Here is a 19,656-nt window from a genome sequence, read left to right as displayed (position 1 = left end):
TGACACTGATCAAAATATTAATTCTGCTACATTTAAAAGTCTTAACAGTGTGAGCTGTTAAATCTAAATATGACATTTTAATGTTAAATCTAAATAATGTATAACAATTGATTAGACTTCATTTATTACATTTAAAAATTGTTGTGAAATGGGAGAGTCTAGCCTTCAGATTTTCGTCATCAGCTGTCTCGGTGCAGTTTAATAAACTCAGCCATCTGCTCCTCTCTCGCTAATATATAACACAACATTGGAGTAAATTCTCGACCATCTCACACTTTTAATCAGTTTTCTGTTTGATGTTTATTCAGCTGTGTGAAAACTATAACTTTAATCTCAGCCAATTGGATTTACTGAGGAACAATTAAAACACTGAAAAAAGCCAAACAATATCATTTTTAAGTTATCTAAGTGACTTCCCACATAGCAGACAGTTCTGGCCCAGATCTGGTGTCAAGCTGGCACTGCTGGCTGACTTCTGGCATGGTAAGTGGTATGTCATCCAGTTATGGGCCAGGCCTGGCAGTGATGGCACTGTTTATGTGATGGCATGCCATATCTGACCCGATTTTGGTTTAGTTTATGTGGCCCAGGCTCATAGAAAACAGGTCTGGCCCGGATTCGGGCCAGACCTGTTGCCTGATGCCTGTCATGGCAGGGTGTATGTCAACCAGATGTGGGCCAGGTCTGGCAATGATGGCACTATTTATGTTCCTATTTTCCTGTTGTAGTTAGAAGACCCAAATGCCATGTTGCAATACTATACTGCTATGGTAGCCAACGTTTCAAATGTAGGCTTGACAGGTTTGTGAGTGTACACTTTATCCAAAACTGGGTGAGGGTTTACTGATGTTTACCACTGGGTAGTTGTAGCTCAGGAGGTAGAGCAGGTCACCTATTGAACAGAAGGTTAGTGATTTGATCCCTGGCTCCTCCAGTCTGCATGTCAAAAGTGTGAACGTGTATGAATGTAGTTAGGAAGTACTCAGTTTAGAGACAGTGGGTGAACGTGGCATGTTGTATAGAGCACTTTGAGTAATCCGGGAGAGTAGAAAAGTGCTATATAAGAATCAGTCCATTCACTGTCTGAACAGAGTTTCGTCATGTTTCTTTTGCACTATCATGTTCCAGCACATTTTTATTACATGGTTTGATTAAGGTACACATTAGGCTGACATCTGGGGCCAGAGCTGAAACTGTTCTGGGCCAGCACAGGGCCACCAGTGTGTCTGCAACTGGCCCATGGCTGCACACAACTTACACATGGCCCACATACCGCAAAGAATGACGGCCCTTTGGTGGCCCAGATCAGATTTGCCAGGTAATCCACACGTGGCCCAGCACAGGACCACCAGTGTGTCTGCAACTGGCCTTGTGCTGGCCCATGTGTGGGCCACCTCTGGCAAACCAGATCTGGGCCACCAAAGGGCCGTCATTCTTTGCGGTATGTGGGCACTTTTGAAAATATGTGATGTCTTGATAAACCGATTATATTTGAAGTTCACACAGCTACATTCTTACATGAAAATATGTTAAAAGTTTATTTTGCGACCCAGAAAGAGTAATAATGAAACTAAGTAGCTGCAGTAGTAGTAGCCATTGTTGGAAACTGGAATTGGCTGGGCCAATCTGAGACATGGTTTTTCAATTTTGCTGTCCGGGTGGAAAATCAGAAGAAATTCGGGAGAATGGTGACTCTGGGAGATTTTCGGGAGGGGCACTGAAATTCAGGATTCTCCCGGAAAAATCGGGAGGGTTGGCATGTATGGGGGTGGATTAACCTGAAATTGCTTTCTAATGTTTCATGTTGTCTTCCTTGTTTGTACCTTTTTTTCTGATTTTTAAGTTGTTATGTAATGAAGAAATATTATTATTTTAAGTCAAGTTAAGAAGATCCAAGCTTACAATTTACAGTTATCTAAAGAGCTTACACAGATCTGCCATGTATAAATAAGTTCTCATCTGCCATGTATATTTCAGACTATGCAGATGGTTCCCACAGCCACTAGGGGGCCCTCAAGCTGCAAATTCAGCCTCAGTGTAACCGTAAAAATTAACTGGTCTTAATCTGTATCCAGATAAACTGCCAAATGTGTTTAATGAAGTAGCTCTGGGAGGCCGATTCTTGACTGATTGTGTCCCACTGTGTGTTTTTCTGTTCAGATTTGCTTTTACTACACTGTCGGTGTGTTTTAGGGTCGCTGTCACACTGAAACATGAAGCGTCTGCCAATCAGATTCTTTCCAGATGGTTTAACATGGTTATCTGTTCATAACTCCACCAATTTTACCAAAGAGCTCTCACCACGGGCTGAAACGCAGACACAAACCATGACTGACCCGCCACCGTGTTTTACAGAGGGCTAGACACTCACTGTTGGACAATAATTTGAACCAAAACTTTCAAATTTGGATTCATCGCTCCATCAGACCTGTTTTCACTGATTTTTAGTTCCGTTCTTGTGTATCTGTATTTGTGGCCCCTCCAACCAGAGAGACGGGCACAGGAAGAGACAAGCAGAAAGAAGGAACAAGTCGTTTAAGAAAATGCAACTTTTTGTTTTCACCCTGAATTTTGTTATTTTTAATTTTGAAGGTTTGAAACTATTTTTAAAGATATTCAACTACAATTACCACCTTAAAAATGAACCCGTGTGACCAGACTGAAGCCTTCAAACACAAAGCATCACTGAGTCCTTAAACAGGAAACTCTGAACTTTATTGTAAAAAATTATTCAGAAATATAAAAAAAACTTTTTTATTTATATTAACACAAATTTATCCAGCAGTAAAAACATTTTAACAAATCGTTTCTGTTTTTTTTTTTTTCACCCGAGAGAAATCTCTACATTAAAAAAAGCTTTCCCAGAATTCCCTGCAACTTCTCTTTTCACAGCGACAACAAACTAAATCATAAAAAAAATATCAATATGTGCATTTAGAAGCAGAGCAATGAGACAAAATTACACACACTTCCACTCTCACAGGTAAAACAGCAGTAACAGACCATCACCATAGAAACACTCTCGCACACGCTCATTGGACACCGAAAGGACAAAATAACTGGTCACAGTTTCAGTGTTTCTTCATTTGAATAAATAATGTGACCTTCGATCGGACTAAAACTAGAAAACATCATGGCTTTTATTTTGAAAGAATCCTTTCTTACTATTTATTGTTTCCTGTTTTGTTTTGGTCCCTGAAAGATTTTCTCTCCGAGTCTGACAATCATCTGAGATAAAAAAAAAAATTCTCTGTTAAATCTTCTAATTTTCTGCTTCTTTTCACCTTAAATTTGACTTTTTTCAGTCCCTGTTTGTCTGCTCTCTGATTGTGAGAACCATGAGTACCAATCTCTGCTCAGTGGCTGCAGCAGTGTCATCATTTTCAGTCCATCTGTACGCGGAAAGCGCTGATTTCCATTGGCCGCAGCTGTGCGATGCGCGGCGGATGCCGTTGTTGGGCGGTCTCTGGCTCGTCGTCAGCTCGCAGCAGCGTGAGACCTGACCGACGGACTGATCGGAACTGAAGCGGAGAGAAAAGGTCGTCCAGGTTCACCTGGAAACACAACAAGAAGAAAATCAAGTCATACAATCTTTTAATGTCATTTTAATTCTTAAATAAATGGCAAGCGTGTCATCACCTCTTCATGCTCGCTCCACGTGCACTGAGGCGCCGGCTCGGGGGCGGTGCTACAGTCAAACCCCTTCCTGTGGAGGAACAGGGCGGCTTCCTGTGATGGTGTATCTGCTTCCTGTTTACACAAATACAAAAAAATTACCTCGTTTCTGACAGGTGAACGATTCGCACTGATCAAGAACCTGGACAGGAAGTTTGAGCCACAGGTGTTTCCTTACTGTTACCGCAGTGACATCACACAGGTTATCTACTCATCATTCATTTTATACCTGTACTCCAGGTGCATCTCTCACCTGCGTGTCCTCCAGCGTCCTCAGGTTCAGCAGGTGGATGTCGCATGGCAGCGACATGTGGAGCGGCTGGAAAGGGCGGAGCTTTGGCAGCTGGCTGTTGCTGGGGGCAACCATGGTCATGGGCGGGTGGCAGAGGGAGAGGGAGGCCAGGTGGGCAAGCAGCGACAGGTGGTCAACTGAGGCTCCTCCCACTTCCTGTCAGAACAAAAACACAATAAAACCAGAGTGAGAAAAAATATTTGTTGTTATTGTGGAAGCTCCGACGGCGGTTTGTTTCTGTGTCATATCGAGAACTTTACTCCGAGTATTTTCTGCTCAAAGTAATCAAGTCACCTTTGATTTAAAAACAAAAGCGAAAAAGTGATGAGCGTTGATCTCACTAAACACTGTGCCGTGACACTAGGCCCCACCCACAAATCTAGCTATTATTTTGGCCACTTATTATTTCTGTCCCTTACCTTAGCCCCGCCCCCACGGTCCTCCAGCAGCAAGTGGTAGAGACTCGCTGTCAGCTTGTTGTCGGTGACGCCCTGCCCAAGGCCGCGGTTATCGTCCTGCTGCAGGCGCCGGTCCAACACCAGCTCCAGTTCACCTGCACAGGTAAGGGAGTCACACAGGTCAAAGGTCAACACACCGTCTGCAGTGACTCTTTAAACAGTAACGTTACTGGTAATTTTGCAACTATTCAAACAGAATATAAATGTGATGTAAACTGTGGGCTCACCTGGTTTGAGTGACGCGACACCCTGACTCTGAGCTGACAGCAGCGACAGGCGACTCGTCGAGTCCTGCAGGAACGCCGCTGATGTCATCGGGTAGAAGTTAGCCTGCAGGGGGAGCTTCGCCAGCGTTCGACGCTGCTGCATCTAGACCGATAACAGATCAATACTCAGTAAGGAATCACAGTGATGAAGGGACTGCATTTCAAAATAAAAGCAGCAGAATTGTGTAAAAACCTGGAAACCGTTGAGGTCAGAGTAGAAGCGGTTGCCACTAGCAACGTCACTAACAATCTTCATGACGAGCTCACGATTGACCTGAGACCGAATGTCCACCAAGTTTGAAATCTCCAGGGATTTCCCAGCATGCCCTGGGACAGAGAGGCAGAGCAGACGCTTAAGAATTATTCAAAGCAAATTCAGATTTAGAATCATTTATTTTATATATTTATGAATGAAGTCATTACCATCCAGGTGGAAGAGTCGCACTGTGTGTGTAAAGTGTGGGAAATGGGAAGTGATGTCAGAGAAGATTGGACCTCTGGAGACGCGGACCAATGGAGGTTCAGAGGATGTGTAGAGCTGCAGGAGACATTAACAACAAGTCAGAGGACGGAGCGAGAGAGAGAGAGAGAGGTTCAGGTGTGTTCATGCTGGTCTCACCTGAGCCCCCTCATCCGCGGGCAGGAACAGGTAGGCCCCGCTCTTGTCCCGGGATCCGGTTCTGGTTCCGTACCACAGGAACTGAACCTGGATCTTACGGACTAGACCAGACTGCAGGCGGAGCTTCTGGATTTCAAAATAAAAGCTGGTCAACAAGATGCTTTAGTGAAAAAGAAACCTTATTTTGAAAATAAGATGATAGCTAACCACACATGATTTTATTCACATTTTGTTTTCTTCTTTGCTGGTTTTGAAGGTGTAATCGTACAGAGACTGAAGCAATCCTGACTCAGATTTTTACAATTTATAATCATGTTTTTGAATTTTCATTATTTTTAATCCCTTTTACTGACTGTATCAGTTCTTACAGTTTGTTACTAAGAACACGGAAGTCTGCCAACAACAGACTTTTAGTTTGAAAATCCTGACCTCCAGCAGGCCCGTTTCAGGTGAGCTCCATATCTGGACGTGTTTGTTGCTAAGCGACAGGGGTGCGTCTGCCTCAGATCCTTGAAGGCTGGACACCTGGAAGTGCTCGGTGTGGATATCTGGCAGGTTGCCACGACGATGAACTGTGTAGCGTGCCCGAGGGGTGGAGCCAGAGGATCCTTTGGTCACATGGTACACGACGAGTGACAGAGGAGGAAGTTCAGCCACGAAGGAGAGCTAGAGTGAGAGAAGAGGAAGTTAAAGCAAACCGCAGTTATCAATAACCTGATCAGTGAGCTGGTTCTCACCTGGAAAGTGTCTGTGGATGGCCGGCTTGGCTCCGCCCACACCGCAGAGATCTGAGTGGACATTTGTCGGCCCGTTTCAGCGTCAACAACCCGTGCGTCCGGAGAGTCAACGACGACGCTGATGACAGAGGTACGGAGCTGCTCGGTGGGGTTAAAGATGATCAATGACCTGAAGCAGAATCCAATAATCAATAGAAGTGATTGCTCTGTGATTGAAGTCAGCCGCTAACAGGAGTTACTGACATTTACACTCCCAGAGGCACGCCATTTTTTTTCTCACTAATTTTATTACTTTTTTAAAGACACTTTTTCTACTTTTTTGTTTTGTGTTTTGACATAAAGACGATCATCTAAAATCTGAACTGTAAATACAACATTGAGATCATATCTGCTTTCGCCCTCTGTTCAATTTACACATTCACAATATCAAAAGTATTAATAAAGCTTAGTTTAAACAGCAGTAGTAAAATAATAAAATAACCGGATTATTTCATTATTAAATTTACACCTTAATTTTTTTTTTTAAAAAGGGGAAAAAAGGCCTCTTCAGTTCCACCCACTTACCTGGGCTCATAACTGAGTGAGAGTGGGGTCTTCTGAGGCAGAGCGTCCTGCGCCGAGATCACTTCGTCCTGAAGGAAAGTCACAACATTAAAACAGTTTATCATTTCTAACATTCAAACTTTCTAAACTCATCTTTTAACTTCCTCTTTGAAAGTCAGTGAAGCCTCTTTAAGGAGTAAAGAAATGGAGGATGACCTGAGGATCTGCACCAAGGCCCAGTATGACATAAAGAAGGATTATTATGAACTAAGCTGCTCCACCAAGAATAAAAACATGGACCTGGATATAAATCACATTAAAGGATGAAAGCATTAAAAAGGTTCTTCATAAATATATGGAGTCCAGAGGAGAGTTAAAAGTCACCATTTGTAAGAAGGGCTTTGATTGGTCGTGGTGATATTGGCTCTTGTCCAATAAGAGCAGCCAATGCGCGGAGCTCTGCAACACCTGGTGTAGATTCAGGATCGACTGGAATAACCTGGAAAACAAACAAACATTAGCTAAAATTTTCTGTTTCTTTATGTTTTTTCCTTTAATTTTAAATTCAGGAAACAGTTCAATATTTAAAGTCTCCAAACACATGACAACTGAGAGTCTACACGGCAAAAACATGCCAACAACACGCTTATTTAACAGGAGTGATGGACTATTAGTGTTAGATGCTAAATCTAGATGAATGGGTGTCATAGGAGGCTAATGCTAAATGCTAACTGCACACACTAGATGTGGTGGTACCTGTTACCGTTGCCAGTGGCGACGCCATCCTTCAACAGAAAGCATGGAGGAAACAAATGAGACAAAAAAAACAGGCTAATGCTAAAAATAATACACAGATACAGGTGATGCTAACACTGATGTGCTGTGAAAAGGTATTTTTTCCCCATACCTGATATTTCTTTGCAGTTTTGTTACACTTACATGTTTAACAAATTTTGATATTAGACAAAATGCTTAAATAGAAAATGAATCTGTTTAAATTATAACTTTATTTATTAGGAAAAAATGTTATCCTGTGTGAAAAAGTAATTATCCCTCTTGTTTAATTATGAAGTAATTGTGATTGAGCACATTTTTTTGGAAAGTTGAGCTCAGTTTCACTGCCACTCCCAGACCTGATTCCTGGTAGACCTGCTGAATCAGAACTCACTTAAACAGAACCTGTTTTGCAAACTGAAGCAGACTAAAGGATCTCATGGGAGAATTCTAGAGAAAAACCACTGCTGACCAAAAAGGCTCGTCTCACATATGCCAGAAAATATATGGATGATCCCGAGATTGCTGGGAAAATACTCTGAGGGGGAAAAAAACGCTGCACCTTGATTCCGTTCCATTACATCTGGCATCAAACTAACAGCACTTCATAAAAAGATCATCAGAGCAACAGATGGGGGTGGTAGTGTGACGGTCTGGGCTGCTTTGGTCCTTCGGGACCTGTACGAGTTGCTGTAATTAATAAAACCACACATTTGTGGGTTATGCAGCAAGACAATGATCCAAAAACACGCTAGCAACTCACCCCTCTGACTCAAAACAAAATCTAATTTTTAGAGTGACCGTTCATGTTAGGAAACCCTCCAGTGTAGCTGAATTATTAAAATTCTGCAAAGAGGAATGGGCCAACATTATCACTTCTTATGATAAAGGGGAAAAACAAGACTTTATCTCAAATGCTACATTCCAGTTCTTGCTGCCAAGGGTGGCAGAATGAGTTATTAGGTTTAGGGAGCAATTATTTCACAATTCGTTTTTTAACAAAAAGGGACTTTTTTTTTTCTTTTCTTTTTTTTTCTAAACACAGGAACAGATCAGCGGTTTTCCCTTAATAAATGAAATCATTTAGATATCATTATTTAAAAAACGTATTTTGTATTTTCTCAGGTCATTTTTGTCAGTATAAAAAAAGTTATAAAAACAACTCGCTAAAGAAAGTGCTGTACATATTTTCTTCTATTGTTCCACCCTCCTTGCTAATATGTCTACTGCAAACTTCAACGTTTACCTGGCAGTTCTGTCACACGGTCAGAGATTAATGCTCTGTATGTGTTTGTTTGACCTTTTAATAAGTTAAATGTATTGCTTTTATTTCCTGATTATCTTAACATGCTAGTTTGCTAACATGAAGTAGCTACCTGGTACCATAGTCAACCACCACATGTTCCCGTTCGGTGCCAGCGACGGCATCATGGTGTTGGAAGAGCGCCAGGTTCCGCCTCCCCGTTGTCAGCCACTGGAAGTACTCACGTGCTGGAAAATTTTCAGCCAGACGACCATCGCTATGGGAACGACGCATCTCAGCCAGTGTCAGGCTGAAGAGGATTTCTGTCGCTCTGACACAGAAAGAAGACTCAGACAGTCACCATAAAAACAAAGACAACATCCTGATGTGTAATCGTGTAACCACACAGAGCGGCGGTACCTCAGCGTGGCCTCCAACTTCCTGTCGAGGCGTTTGTAAAATGGCCGGGATGTGAAGTACCCGGTCCAGTAGTGATCGTCTCGGTCGGCATACGAGAAGAAGTCTCCTCGGAGCTTCGGCAGAGTCGTTCTCGTGGTGCTCAGACGTCGATGAAGAGCCTGGAAGTAATCAGAAAGCGTCCCGAAACGAGCCTGAGAATAAGAGAAGGGGAAAGCTGTCGATCAGCGAAGAGCTGATGTTACCGACTTGACTGTTTGCACTGATAACAACCTCATTTGCTTTCTTTGTCACTTTTGTATTGTGTGTCCAGATGTTGTTCCAGAATATTTTAGATGTTGTTCTAGAATATTTTAGATATCATGAATCATATTTGTATTTGCCATTTTTCACATGAGACATAAACACACTTATAGTTTTTAATCACATCAATTTCTGAAACAACAATGGCCAGAGTTGTGATTCATTATAATAATAATAATAAAAAAAACTCTTTTGCATGGGTATTTACTGGATATTAGTGTGACATTCAACAAATGGAAAATAAAATAAGATATTCTAGAAAAGTGATCGAGACCCTGTGGAACTGCGTTAAGTTTGTCTGAGTCATTTTTGCAAAGAGAAATCTATTTGTCAGGCAGTAATGATAAATATTAGCAGTCAAAGACCACACGTGGAGTTCCACATGGCTGCATACTCGGGCCTCTTCAAGAACAACAAAGACCAACATAATGTCTCCAAATGTTGATAATCAGTTGGTCCCAGCTGGGAACCAGGTGTCCTGAGAGCTCACCTTGATGTGGAGCTCTGGGTGCTGGTTGAAGTAATCAAAGAGTTTCTGGTAGTTGTTGAACTGAACGTCCCACTCGCTTGACTCCACGTATCGAAAGTCATCGCCAAGAGGAACAAGAAGGACAGATGAGCGAAAGAGTCGCGACTTCTGACGGTATTGATCCAGCAGGAGGAGCGCTCTGAGAGGACGACATGTGGATCAATAGAAGCTTTCATCAATCAGAGTGATTATTAAACAACAAAACTAGCAGAGATACAGCAAAGTAACTGAAGAAGAAGAGAAGCTGCTGTGTTAAATTAATGAAGTTTGGTAGAAAACTATTTGTATTATCATTGTCATTCTAGAAAATAACAATTCAAATACAATAACCTTTACTCTACTTTTAATACCTGAAATTCAAAGTAAAGGTTAAAAAAAAGGAAAACGTCAAGGAAAAATTAAAAGAAGAAAAGGAAAATAAAACTGAAAAAGATTAAAAAAGCAATCAAAATTAAAAATGTCAAGAAAAAAGTTCAAAGGAAGAAAAATAAAAAAACTTAAAAAGGCGGAAATTATGTTAAAACATAAAACATCCATGAAACAGTTTTGAATAAAAAATTTCAATTTATTTTCAATAAAATTGCTTAATGTAAAAAAAAAAAAAAAAGTTAAAAAAAAAAGTTTTAAACAATTTTAAAAGTTTCCTAAATTTGAATGGTAAATAAATAAATGAATCACGAAAATTCCTTAAAAATGAAAGTAAAATAAAATAAAATAACCCCATCTATTCATAACTTTTAAAAAGAAGAAAGCTCCAAAATTCAATAATACACCTAATAATAATAAATAATAATAATAATAATAACAACAAAAAAATAATAATAATATTGTTATTCTCTTTGGCCCCGCTTCCCCCTCACCTCTCCTGGACATTCTGGTCTGTGATTGGCTTTGGTGGGATCTTCCATGGACAGAAGGTCCGTCTCCCAGGCAACCGCTGGAAGTCAAACTGACAGCAGACCGCTGGGTTTGGACCGCACGTGTGCGGCACATCATAGCTGTAGAAGGGCATCATGTGACATGTGATGTCACTATGGGAGGAGGAGTCTGATGGACAGGAAGTGGGCAGAGTTAAACACTCTAACTGCCGCTTTTCCTTTTTGTATTTCATTGGTTATTAATAAAGTTTTTTGACTATATTTTCTTCAGTAACACCATTAAAAAATTTAATAAAAATCTGAACTTAATCCACATTTTTAAATGACTTACAATATTTAATCATTTAAATTATTATTTCAAATATTTGTTTTATACTTTGTCAAAATTCCAAATGCTTTTTGTCTTTTGTATTGTTCATGATTAATTTTTCCATCACTGAAAAAACATTATTTACCCCAGCTTTGTCGCCATAGAAACTCGAGCGTCTGTTGCTGGGCAAAGTGCTTCTTGATAGAGTAGTGAACTCTCTGGATGAGCATGTTGTGAAGCCCCGCCCCCTTCAGCAGGTACGCCATAGAGGGGGAGTGGCCGAACGGGTCGATGGCCCAGCCGCTCCTCGGCTTCACACCTGCACAGAGAAAACGCCACGGTTAAGCACGCGAACAGGAAACACATCATCACAACAACGTGCCAAACAGGGGAGTCATGTGACCCAGGTGTTTCTGCAGCCACTGGTGTCCCTCCATCAGCTGATCCAGCATAGCGAAGTAATGAGAGTTTGCCTCGTCGGGCATCACCCAGCCACCCGTTACCAGCTCCAACTGCCCTGTCTCCACCAGGCTGGCCAATCACACAAAAGGAAACAGAAAACAGGGGGAAAAATGGCTTCAAATGATGAAAATATATATTTTTTTAATTACAAAAATTAACAGAAACAATTTAGTCACATTTATTTAAGCAGGTTAAAACTTAAAGTTTTTTTTAAAAGGAAATATGACATAAGAGAAAAAGTGAAATTAAACTGAAAGGAAAATTGCACATGAACAGTGCTGATAAAAAGCCAGAGAGGACGAGAATGATGACTGCTGGGTTTTTGGATGGAGGCTGGTCTGCAGCACGTTATAAAAAGATGAGACTCAAAGCAGACGCTCAGACTGGAGAGAGTTGAAATGGCATCAGACACGGACTCAATGAACCAAAACTGTCTGCGGCTCGACTCCTGAGCTCTGCACATCCTTGCCTGTGTTTATCACTTCATTTTATTTTTGTGCTTCCTCCTGTTTTCCAGATGTTTCTGGTATTTAAACAACATTGGTTAATTGTTTAATTTTCAGAAACAGAAATGAAGAATAATTACTTTCGGTTTTTCTGGACATGTTCAGAAGTGACTGAAAAAAACAACAACCAAACAAACAAAAAAAAAAAAAACCCAAACGAACATGAAAATGACAGGAAGCTTGAGGAGAAGTTACCGTTTGACTGCTGCTCTCTTCTGATCGTCGATGTCGTTCCACCACTTGGAGAAATAACTGATTTCAGCCCAGATTAACTTCCTCCTGAGGAGCAGAAAACATGACATGATCAATAATCTGTCAGGGACTCGATCAATAAACAGCATCACGAAGCACAAACTGATAAAGAAATCAAACTTCTGACGAACTTAATGTAAATAAGTTTTATTTTGGAAACATATGCAGATCATTTCTTCCTATTCAGAGTCAAACCAACATCAGTCTGTGCTGCTGTGTCTTTGTTTCACATCATGATTTTTGTTTTTGTGTTTTATTGTTGTTGTTTTATCGTCACTCTGATCTGTATTTTATTCCTGATCTCATTGGATGATGGCAAAACTCATACTTCACATCATACTTTTTTATAAAATTCTGAAAGCTCCAAACATTTTTAACAGGTGTCTAAAATTATGTAATTTCTGTGTCGTGATGGGAAAACCAAAGAAAAAAAAAAAAAACATAAATAAATACATTTACACCATCAGAGAACAGAATGTTGGGTGGAGTCGCTTTCAGCTAGCCTGGTTATGAAGGTTGATTTTAACCTCTAAACCTTCTCTGTGGTTAATAAAAACATTAATATAATAAGATATAAAACTGCTGATAAATGCTGCTTTAATATTAAACCTGACTTTTGTGTTAGGTTTAGGAAGCCGTCTGTGAGGCGCGTCAGTGCACAGGAAGTGGGCGTACCTGCTGTCCTCGCTCAGTTTGACCACCATGTTGTCGAGGATGTGTCTCGTCTGGTCGTGGTAGTACGCGTCGAACGTCTTTATCCAGCCTGTGACAAAAACAAGAACAAAAAAACAAATCACCTCCACGTGTTAGTTCAGCCACCGTCACGCCATAAGAGTCTCAGAGTCTCACTCACCAGGGTCGTTGTGTGAATGTGGAATCAGGAAGAGCTCCAGAGGTTGCTCCGACCACTCGTCGCCCTTGTAAGTGATCTCAAAGCCCTGCTTCCAGGGACCGCCATCGGGGTTATCGAAGGGCAGGAGGTCATAAACATCCAGCAGCTGATGGAGGAGGGGTTATTATTAAAACTTTATTTCTATGTTAATAAAAACTTTGAATATGTTAATAAAGATTTACACACATTTTCCTATAAATATTTATATTTATTGTAACTTTCACTTCTTCATTCAAACTTACGAAACCCATTTAAACTAAAAAATAAACTCATTATTAATGTATCAGTTGCTGACTGATTTTATCAGTCAGCAACTGATGATTTTATCATGATTTTATCAATAAGAGAAACTCTCTTGCTGTGTCCAAATTCATGGGCTGCATCCTCCTGAGGACGCATTTGTAGACCGATTACGTCACAGCGACGCGCCGAAGGCTGTCCAAATTCGTAGACTCCTCCAAATGCAGCCGACAAATGCGTCCTCCTTTTCCCCGAATTTGAAGGATGGGTCGGGTGTGTCCTTCGTGGCCCACCATATCCCAGAATTCATAGCGCGGCCCAGCCAAACTGCAGTTTCCGGCAATGGCGGCCGCTACTAAGTTGTAAAATTACTGTTATTAATCCTTCTGGGTCACAAAATAAACTTTTAACATATTTTCAGGCGAGAATGTGGGTGTGTAAACTTCAAATATCTGCTCGGTTTATCAAGATATCGCATATTTGCAAAAGTGCTTCGACGTTTTCGGAGACGTCTGTTACCCACCAGCTCGATAGCTAGCCGATAGCTCGAGGGTCACTGAAGCCGCCGAGAACGGCACAACTCCCAACACATCATTTTCAGATCACTGCCGACTTTCGCTACACGGGTTAAACGTAATATATAAGTCACTTAGACAACCTAAAAATGTTATTGTTTGGCTTTTTTCAGTGTTTTATTTGCTCGTGAGTAAATTGGTTTGGCTGAGATTAAAGTTATTAGATTAGATTAGATAAAATAAAACTTTATTAATCCCCCCGAGTGGGTTCCTCCTTGGTTTTTACACCACTGAATAAACGTCAAACAGAAAACTGATTAAACAGAAGTATGAGACGGTCGAGAATTTATGCCAGTGTCCTGTTATATTTTAAATAGCAAGGAGCAGACGACCGAGTTTATTAAACTCCACCGAGGCAGCGGTGACGCTAATCAGAAGGCTGGACCGTCCAATTTCACTGCCGTTTACTTCCGGCCTACCCGACCTTCTGAGGACCCGGCCCACGTAGACCGCGAAGGCCGGGTCCTCAGGAGGATGCAGCCCATGAATTTGGACACAGCTTCTGTCTCCAGCATTATGAACCCTCCATGTCGAGAGTTCAAGCTGTTCTCATCAAGATTCTTTTATTTAATTTTGTTCTAATCAATAAAAGGAGACAATTCTCAAACACAGGAAGTCCAAGGAGGATGTCCAGCAGACGGTGAGGTAACCCCTCTGATGTCAGCATGACTTTTCAAACTAGAGGTGGACACACTCAAACAACCGTTACTCTGCATAGAAATATTTGCTGGGATGTTATTCTAGATATTCAGAGAGTGTAAAAAGGACATTTCTGTCCTTACAGGCTGGATGTGTGCCAGTTTAACTTTCATAGTTTAGTGTATTATAATCTACAGTGATCAGAATGTGTGTCAGTATGTGAGGAGGATGAACTTTCACAGTGTATTCACCTGAGGTGCCAAACCAGAATCACGTAACTGTGATGTCAAGGAACCAAAGGTAAACAGGAAGCACGAACATATCCATGAAACTGACACAGTGTGTGCGAGCTGCTCGTTTACATCCACACCAGTGTGTTCTGAAAGATTCCCTGAGCCTGTGTTTGGATGCTAAGCTTTTTTTATTTATTCAGCAGCTACATGGTAAACATGATAACCATATCTACCTGTGTTCAGGGTCAAATACTTTTAAGAACAATAAATTTTATCTTAAATAAGTGTTTGATTCATTTCACATTACAGCCGATCCACGCCAACGCCATTTTAGTCACACGTTAAACTACTGGTTCCTGTTTGATAAAGTGTTGATATCAGCGTCTTTAAATAAAAAGTAATAAAAAATTAAAAACTGAAAAACTTGAGTAAATGTTGTCAGTTTTATTTTTAAAATGAAATTTTCTAAAGTTGAGACAGAACAAAATATAAATGTAAAATTTTGCTGACCTGAACTCCGTCCACTCCGTCCTTCATCTCTTCAGCCAATCGGCAGCCAGGAAGAGCCTCACCCCTGCTGCCGAGGGCGGAGTCTAAACTGTTGTTGGCTCTTTTCCACGCTGATGCTTTGCTTTGGAGCAGAGTGTCACGGAGCATGGCAACCAATCGGTTGTTGTCGCTAAGGAGAAGCTCCAACCTGTCAATCTTCTGCTGGAGGTGGGCCAAATCCTAAAAAAACCCCCAGAGATCCGATTGGTTCAATTTTCATATTTAGTTTGAATTCGTTTCTCTTTCCTTGGTAATGAAATATTTATATATTTTTTAAAAGTTACCACTACCACTTATTATTATTATTATTATTATTATTGGCCAATTTTATTTTTTATTATTATTATGAATAATGACAAGAATAACAGCTAAAAAGAAAATTTAAGTTAATGTGAAAAAAAGAGTTTAAATTTTCTATAAAAAATTAAAACTTTTTATGGACGCACCTCATCCACCTGTCCACCAGGTGTCTCCCCGTATCGCTTAGACTCTGACCCCTGCATGAGGTCCAGCATGCGGTACAGTGACATCACAGCCACGCAGAAGATTCCGCCCACCAGAACCGCTAACAACCGGCTCCTCTTCATCGCTATGACAAAAAAACAAAACAAAAAAAAAAAAACACATTTTCTATCAGTTAACTTTTTTTTTTTCAATAATTTCTGCTTTGATTTTAGGAAAACTGTAAGTTGTATGTCATGTAATTATTTTTATACATTACACTTATTTTATAATGTGCATGTGCAAAAAATCAGGCTCATGAGCTCGATGTTGGAAATGTATTAAAAATGACCAAATAAAATGATTTAATTTAATTTCACTGATAAAACAACAGGAGGATCGTTCATGCTTAGCGGTGCAGTCGAGGCTCGTTCTGAGCAGGAAACACAGTTTAAAGTCAGGTCAGCACAAACAGACTGTGGAGACTTTGAACCTCAGAGTCCGTTTGTCAAAGTAAATATTTCAGAGCTGATATCAGAATTATTGACTGATGTTTTCTTATCAGTGCCCAGCAGCTGTCTGCTCTCACTGCTGCACCAGTTAAATGTTCAGAGAGCTGAAGGACTTTTATTTCTGTAATGTTTCACTGCTCAAGAGTTCAGAGGGACTAAAATAAACAAACTAACATAAATTACTGATCTTCTAACTGCCTGCATCGGCCCAGAAGTTTACGATCGTCTCTATGTCAGTGCCGCAGAGTAATCAGACTACTTTTAGGCTTGATGTGTTAATTCACTGTCTGAAGTCTTTAAAGACTCCACAGACCCTGTGACCAATGGGACCAAAACAGAAGGACAGGGTCTGCCCGACAGGTAGGACACCTGACAGGTGAACCCCAGGCTGACCTGGCAGTCTAACACATGGTTCCTGTTTTTGTTCTTCTGGTGATTAAAGCAGTCACTTCACCTGGCGTGACCTCTTCCTGCAGGAGGGCTGAATACTTCCTGACTGGCTGACACTGATGACAGACTATCAGCCAATAATTAAAGAGTTTATGGCCACAAATACAAAGAAGAAAAGGACTAATCACATGAAAGCTGCAGGTGTTCAGATCTAAGGATATGAGATAGCATCTGAAAACACTCAGTCATGATTTCTTAGTCTGGAAGTGACGCTGCCTCCATGGATCAAACGGAGCGGCTCAGCTCACAGAGACGATTTTTGACTTGTTAATGAATTCTGTGCGTTTCTCCTGACTCGCTTTACTTGTCCTCTGCTTTGCATAACATACAACAGGAAGTCAGTCATGTTGCAGGATGAATTTCATAGTCTTTCCCTTTAAAAAAAAAAAAAGGGGGGGGGGGGGGAATCTTTACAGAAATAAAAGATATGATCAGAAGATCTAAGAAAACTCAGTTTTAAACATGCTGGGGCTTTTAAATATCGGAAACCTTCAGAGATCTGGATGTTTCCATCTGTCTGTGCAGATGTGAGCACTTTCCTTCCTGAGGACAGTGAACTCAAGAGTTTCTGCTGAAATAACAACTTTTTTTAATCTTTTGCTGAACCTGTTTTTCATTTCTGTGTCACTGCTCAGTCCAGGAAGATCAGTCGTTTCCATAAAAGCAAAGTTTTCAGTCTTAAAACCAGCAGGTTAGCTCTGAGGGAGGAGTCAGGCTAAGTTTTTAGACATTATTAGAGTTGAGGAGGGTTACTGCACTGCTGCTGATATTATTAACGAGAAAAAACTCACACTCACTTTTTTGCACACTTAGGGCCTTTTCTTAATGTTCCTACTAGTTCTATGAACTGTGCTGTAAACAGTAATGATGATGATAAAGTCCAGGGCATTAAGTTTAACTCTTTACACATTTAAAAGCAAACATGCAGAGGAGAGCAGAGAGAGTCTGAGCAGGCAGAAAATGAACTGAAACCTTATTAATAATCATTAGTAAATGACGCAGAATCTCTGCTTTAAATATAAAGTACAACCTGCTGTCTGACATTTGAATTTCCCTTTACACAGATAAAAACATTTACATCAAAATATTATCATTAATCACAGTGCAGGAAAAACAGGCCGGACTCTCAGAAGTCCTCCTCTAGGATCCAGCTGTGCCCTCCAAAGCAGAGAGTGAGTTACAGCACATTACAGAACGTTTACCTGGCTGTTTGAAAGTTTTTAAGCTTTTCTCCCATAAAGTCAACATCTGACGCCCTCCTCTGTACGCCCCGGTGTAGCCTGTACACATGCAGTCATTTTGTTCTGAAATGTGACGGTTCAGAAAAAAAGCTTCAATGGTTCCTCCTAGCACACTTTCAGGAGGAAAGAGTTAAATGTGAGACTCGCTGTGTTATATTTAATCTTTATGCTGTCAGCTGCTGTCTGGTTTCTGTGTTTTCTGTAAGCTGATTCATTTAAAAAAGCACAAATTTCCTGCCAAAAACTTTACCAGTGTACAGGAAACAAAGCATCATGTGACGCACATCTGGAGAACATCCTCTGGCTCCAAACTCTGAGTTTAAAGGAGCGTTTGAAGAATTTTAATATGTGCAGACTTTTCACTTTTCAGTGCACATGAAGGAAAAAACACAGTATTGAAGCTCTCACAGAGGATGACCCACAAAGGTATGTTTGTTTAAGTGTGTGTTTTCTGTAGGTTTACATTATTTGTCTAAACTCTGAGGTTTCCCATGTGTTTTATGTTGTATTATTTGATGTGTTCACTGGTTTTATGTCCTGTCCTCGTGTCTCGTGTACAGCAGCAGTGTCATTCCCTCTGTGGGACATTAAAAGGTTAGCAAGTGATGAACAGGTGAGTTTCCGAGCTCGGATAAACTGCGAGTCTGCAGGGTTTCTGTGGATGTTTCACAATTTTGTCTGCTCACAGGAAACTTTCACACGTTTCCTGCAGTAAAATCTTCCCGTCAGCTCTCCGGAGACCAAACAGCTGCTCTTTAAGTCAAACTTGTCACGCAGCAGTAAAACTGATCAATAGAAATAATTTAGAATATTTTCACCTGGCCGCTCACCTGATGCTCTCCGCTGCAGGTCTAAGAGCCTCCGACAGAAAATTCATCGAACTTTACGAACTTCCACTCAGACTTTTCCTTCCTTACTTCCGGGTGGTACAAACGCTGGCGGGTCTTGCGCTATCCTTGCGTCTCGTGCCGGAGTTTACGTGCGCAATGACGACACTGCGTGACCTCAGCCTCCCGCGAAAATGAACCGAATAAAAACAAAAAATAAATTAAAAGTTTTTTAAAATCGAACAAAAATAAAGTTCGAGCTTTTGGCAGAGTCAGACCAGTCTGCTACTGCGGCTGAGCCTGCGCACTGCCGTTTGTTTTCTTTCCTGCTTGGTTGAGCTTACTCAGCACGACGTCACTTCCGATGAGTCACGTGGTGTAAAGGTGGCCCTTTTACAGGGGCGGACTGGGCATCTGTGGAGTCTGGAGAATCACAGAACGGCCGGTACTCCAGGAAGGCCGGCGGGCCGGCCCACCACGCTCCACGCATGCTTTCAACACCTGTTTTTTTTTACTTTTCATACTCTAGGGGGCAGCACTGCACCTCTAAGTTGGATGCCAGCTGCATTGGCTGTGGCCGCCAGGCAAGGAGAAGAAGAAGTGGAGTAGGAGGAAAAAGTGGAGTAGGAGGCAAAGACGATGGAAAGAAACGATGCAAAACGCGACTGCAAATAAAAAAAAGGAAAGAAAAGGGTGGGGCTGAGAAGGCAAGAGAAAAAAAAATGCGGGTATTAGATGCTGAATCCTCTAAATGTCACAGTCTAACCAACATATTTAACAGCACAGCCAGCAG

The 19,656-nt window shown here is 41.1% G+C and overlaps 1 protein-coding gene across 2 annotated transcripts; it reads right to left on the bottom strand.

The window, feature by feature from the left end:
- Positions 1–2,773: 2,773 nt before the first annotated feature.
- LOC134618922 (alpha-mannosidase 2-like) lies at positions 2,774–19,186 on the bottom strand. 2 transcript variants are annotated; one of them, XM_063464544.1, is made up of 24 exons: positions 18,855–19,186; positions 15,839–15,981; positions 15,354–15,572; positions 13,118–13,262; positions 12,940–13,027; positions 12,208–12,291; positions 11,448–11,575; positions 11,190–11,363; positions 10,717–10,903; positions 9,818–9,995; positions 9,028–9,218; positions 8,741–8,938; positions 6,975–7,089; positions 6,612–6,679; positions 6,048–6,216; positions 5,740–5,976; positions 5,311–5,436; positions 5,115–5,229; positions 4,885–5,018; positions 4,653–4,794; positions 4,387–4,520; positions 3,929–4,123; positions 3,640–3,750; positions 2,774–3,554 (listed from the first exon to the last, which is right to left on the bottom strand). In XM_063464544.1, exons 2-24 carry the CDS (start codon positions 15,977–15,979, stop codon positions 3,384–3,386), a joined length of 3,450 nt encoding a protein of 1,149 aa, XP_063320614.1. In that variant the 5' UTR covers positions 15,980–15,981; positions 18,855–19,186; the 3' UTR covers positions 2,774–3,383. The 2 variants fall into 2 exon arrangements, with proteins under 2 accessions (XP_063320614.1, XP_063320612.1); XM_063464542.1 differs by having other exon boundaries at positions 18,867–19,186.
- Between the last annotated feature and the right edge of the window lie 470 nt (positions 19,187–19,656).

This window comes from Pelmatolapia mariae, linkage group LG20 (assembly GCF_036321145.2).
Source record: "Pelmatolapia mariae isolate MD_Pm_ZW linkage group LG20, Pm_UMD_F_2, whole genome shotgun sequence".
In the NCBI taxonomy this organism is placed as follows: Eukaryota; Metazoa; Chordata; class Actinopteri; order Cichliformes; family Cichlidae; genus Pelmatolapia; species Pelmatolapia mariae.
Note: the sequence above shows the minus strand (reverse complement) of the source record. Positions and strands in the feature narration are given on the sequence as shown.

What these genes read in the sequence shown, in the direction of transcription:
- LOC134618922 (XM_063464544.1), bottom strand. Translation starts at nt 15,979, where the DNA reads ATGAAGAGGAGCCGGTTGTTAGCGGTTCTGGTGGGCGGAATCTTCTGC. An exon ending in ACATTCACACAACGACCCTG is followed by an intron (nt 13,028 to 13,117) that starts GTGAGTGAGACT and finishes TTTTTGTCACAG; the next exon opens with GCTGGATAAAGACGTTCGAC. An exon ending in ACCCAGAGCTCCACATCAAG is followed by an intron (nt 9,219 to 9,817) that starts GTGAGCTCTCAG and finishes TCTTATTCTCAG; the next exon opens with GCTCGTTTCGGGACGCTTTC.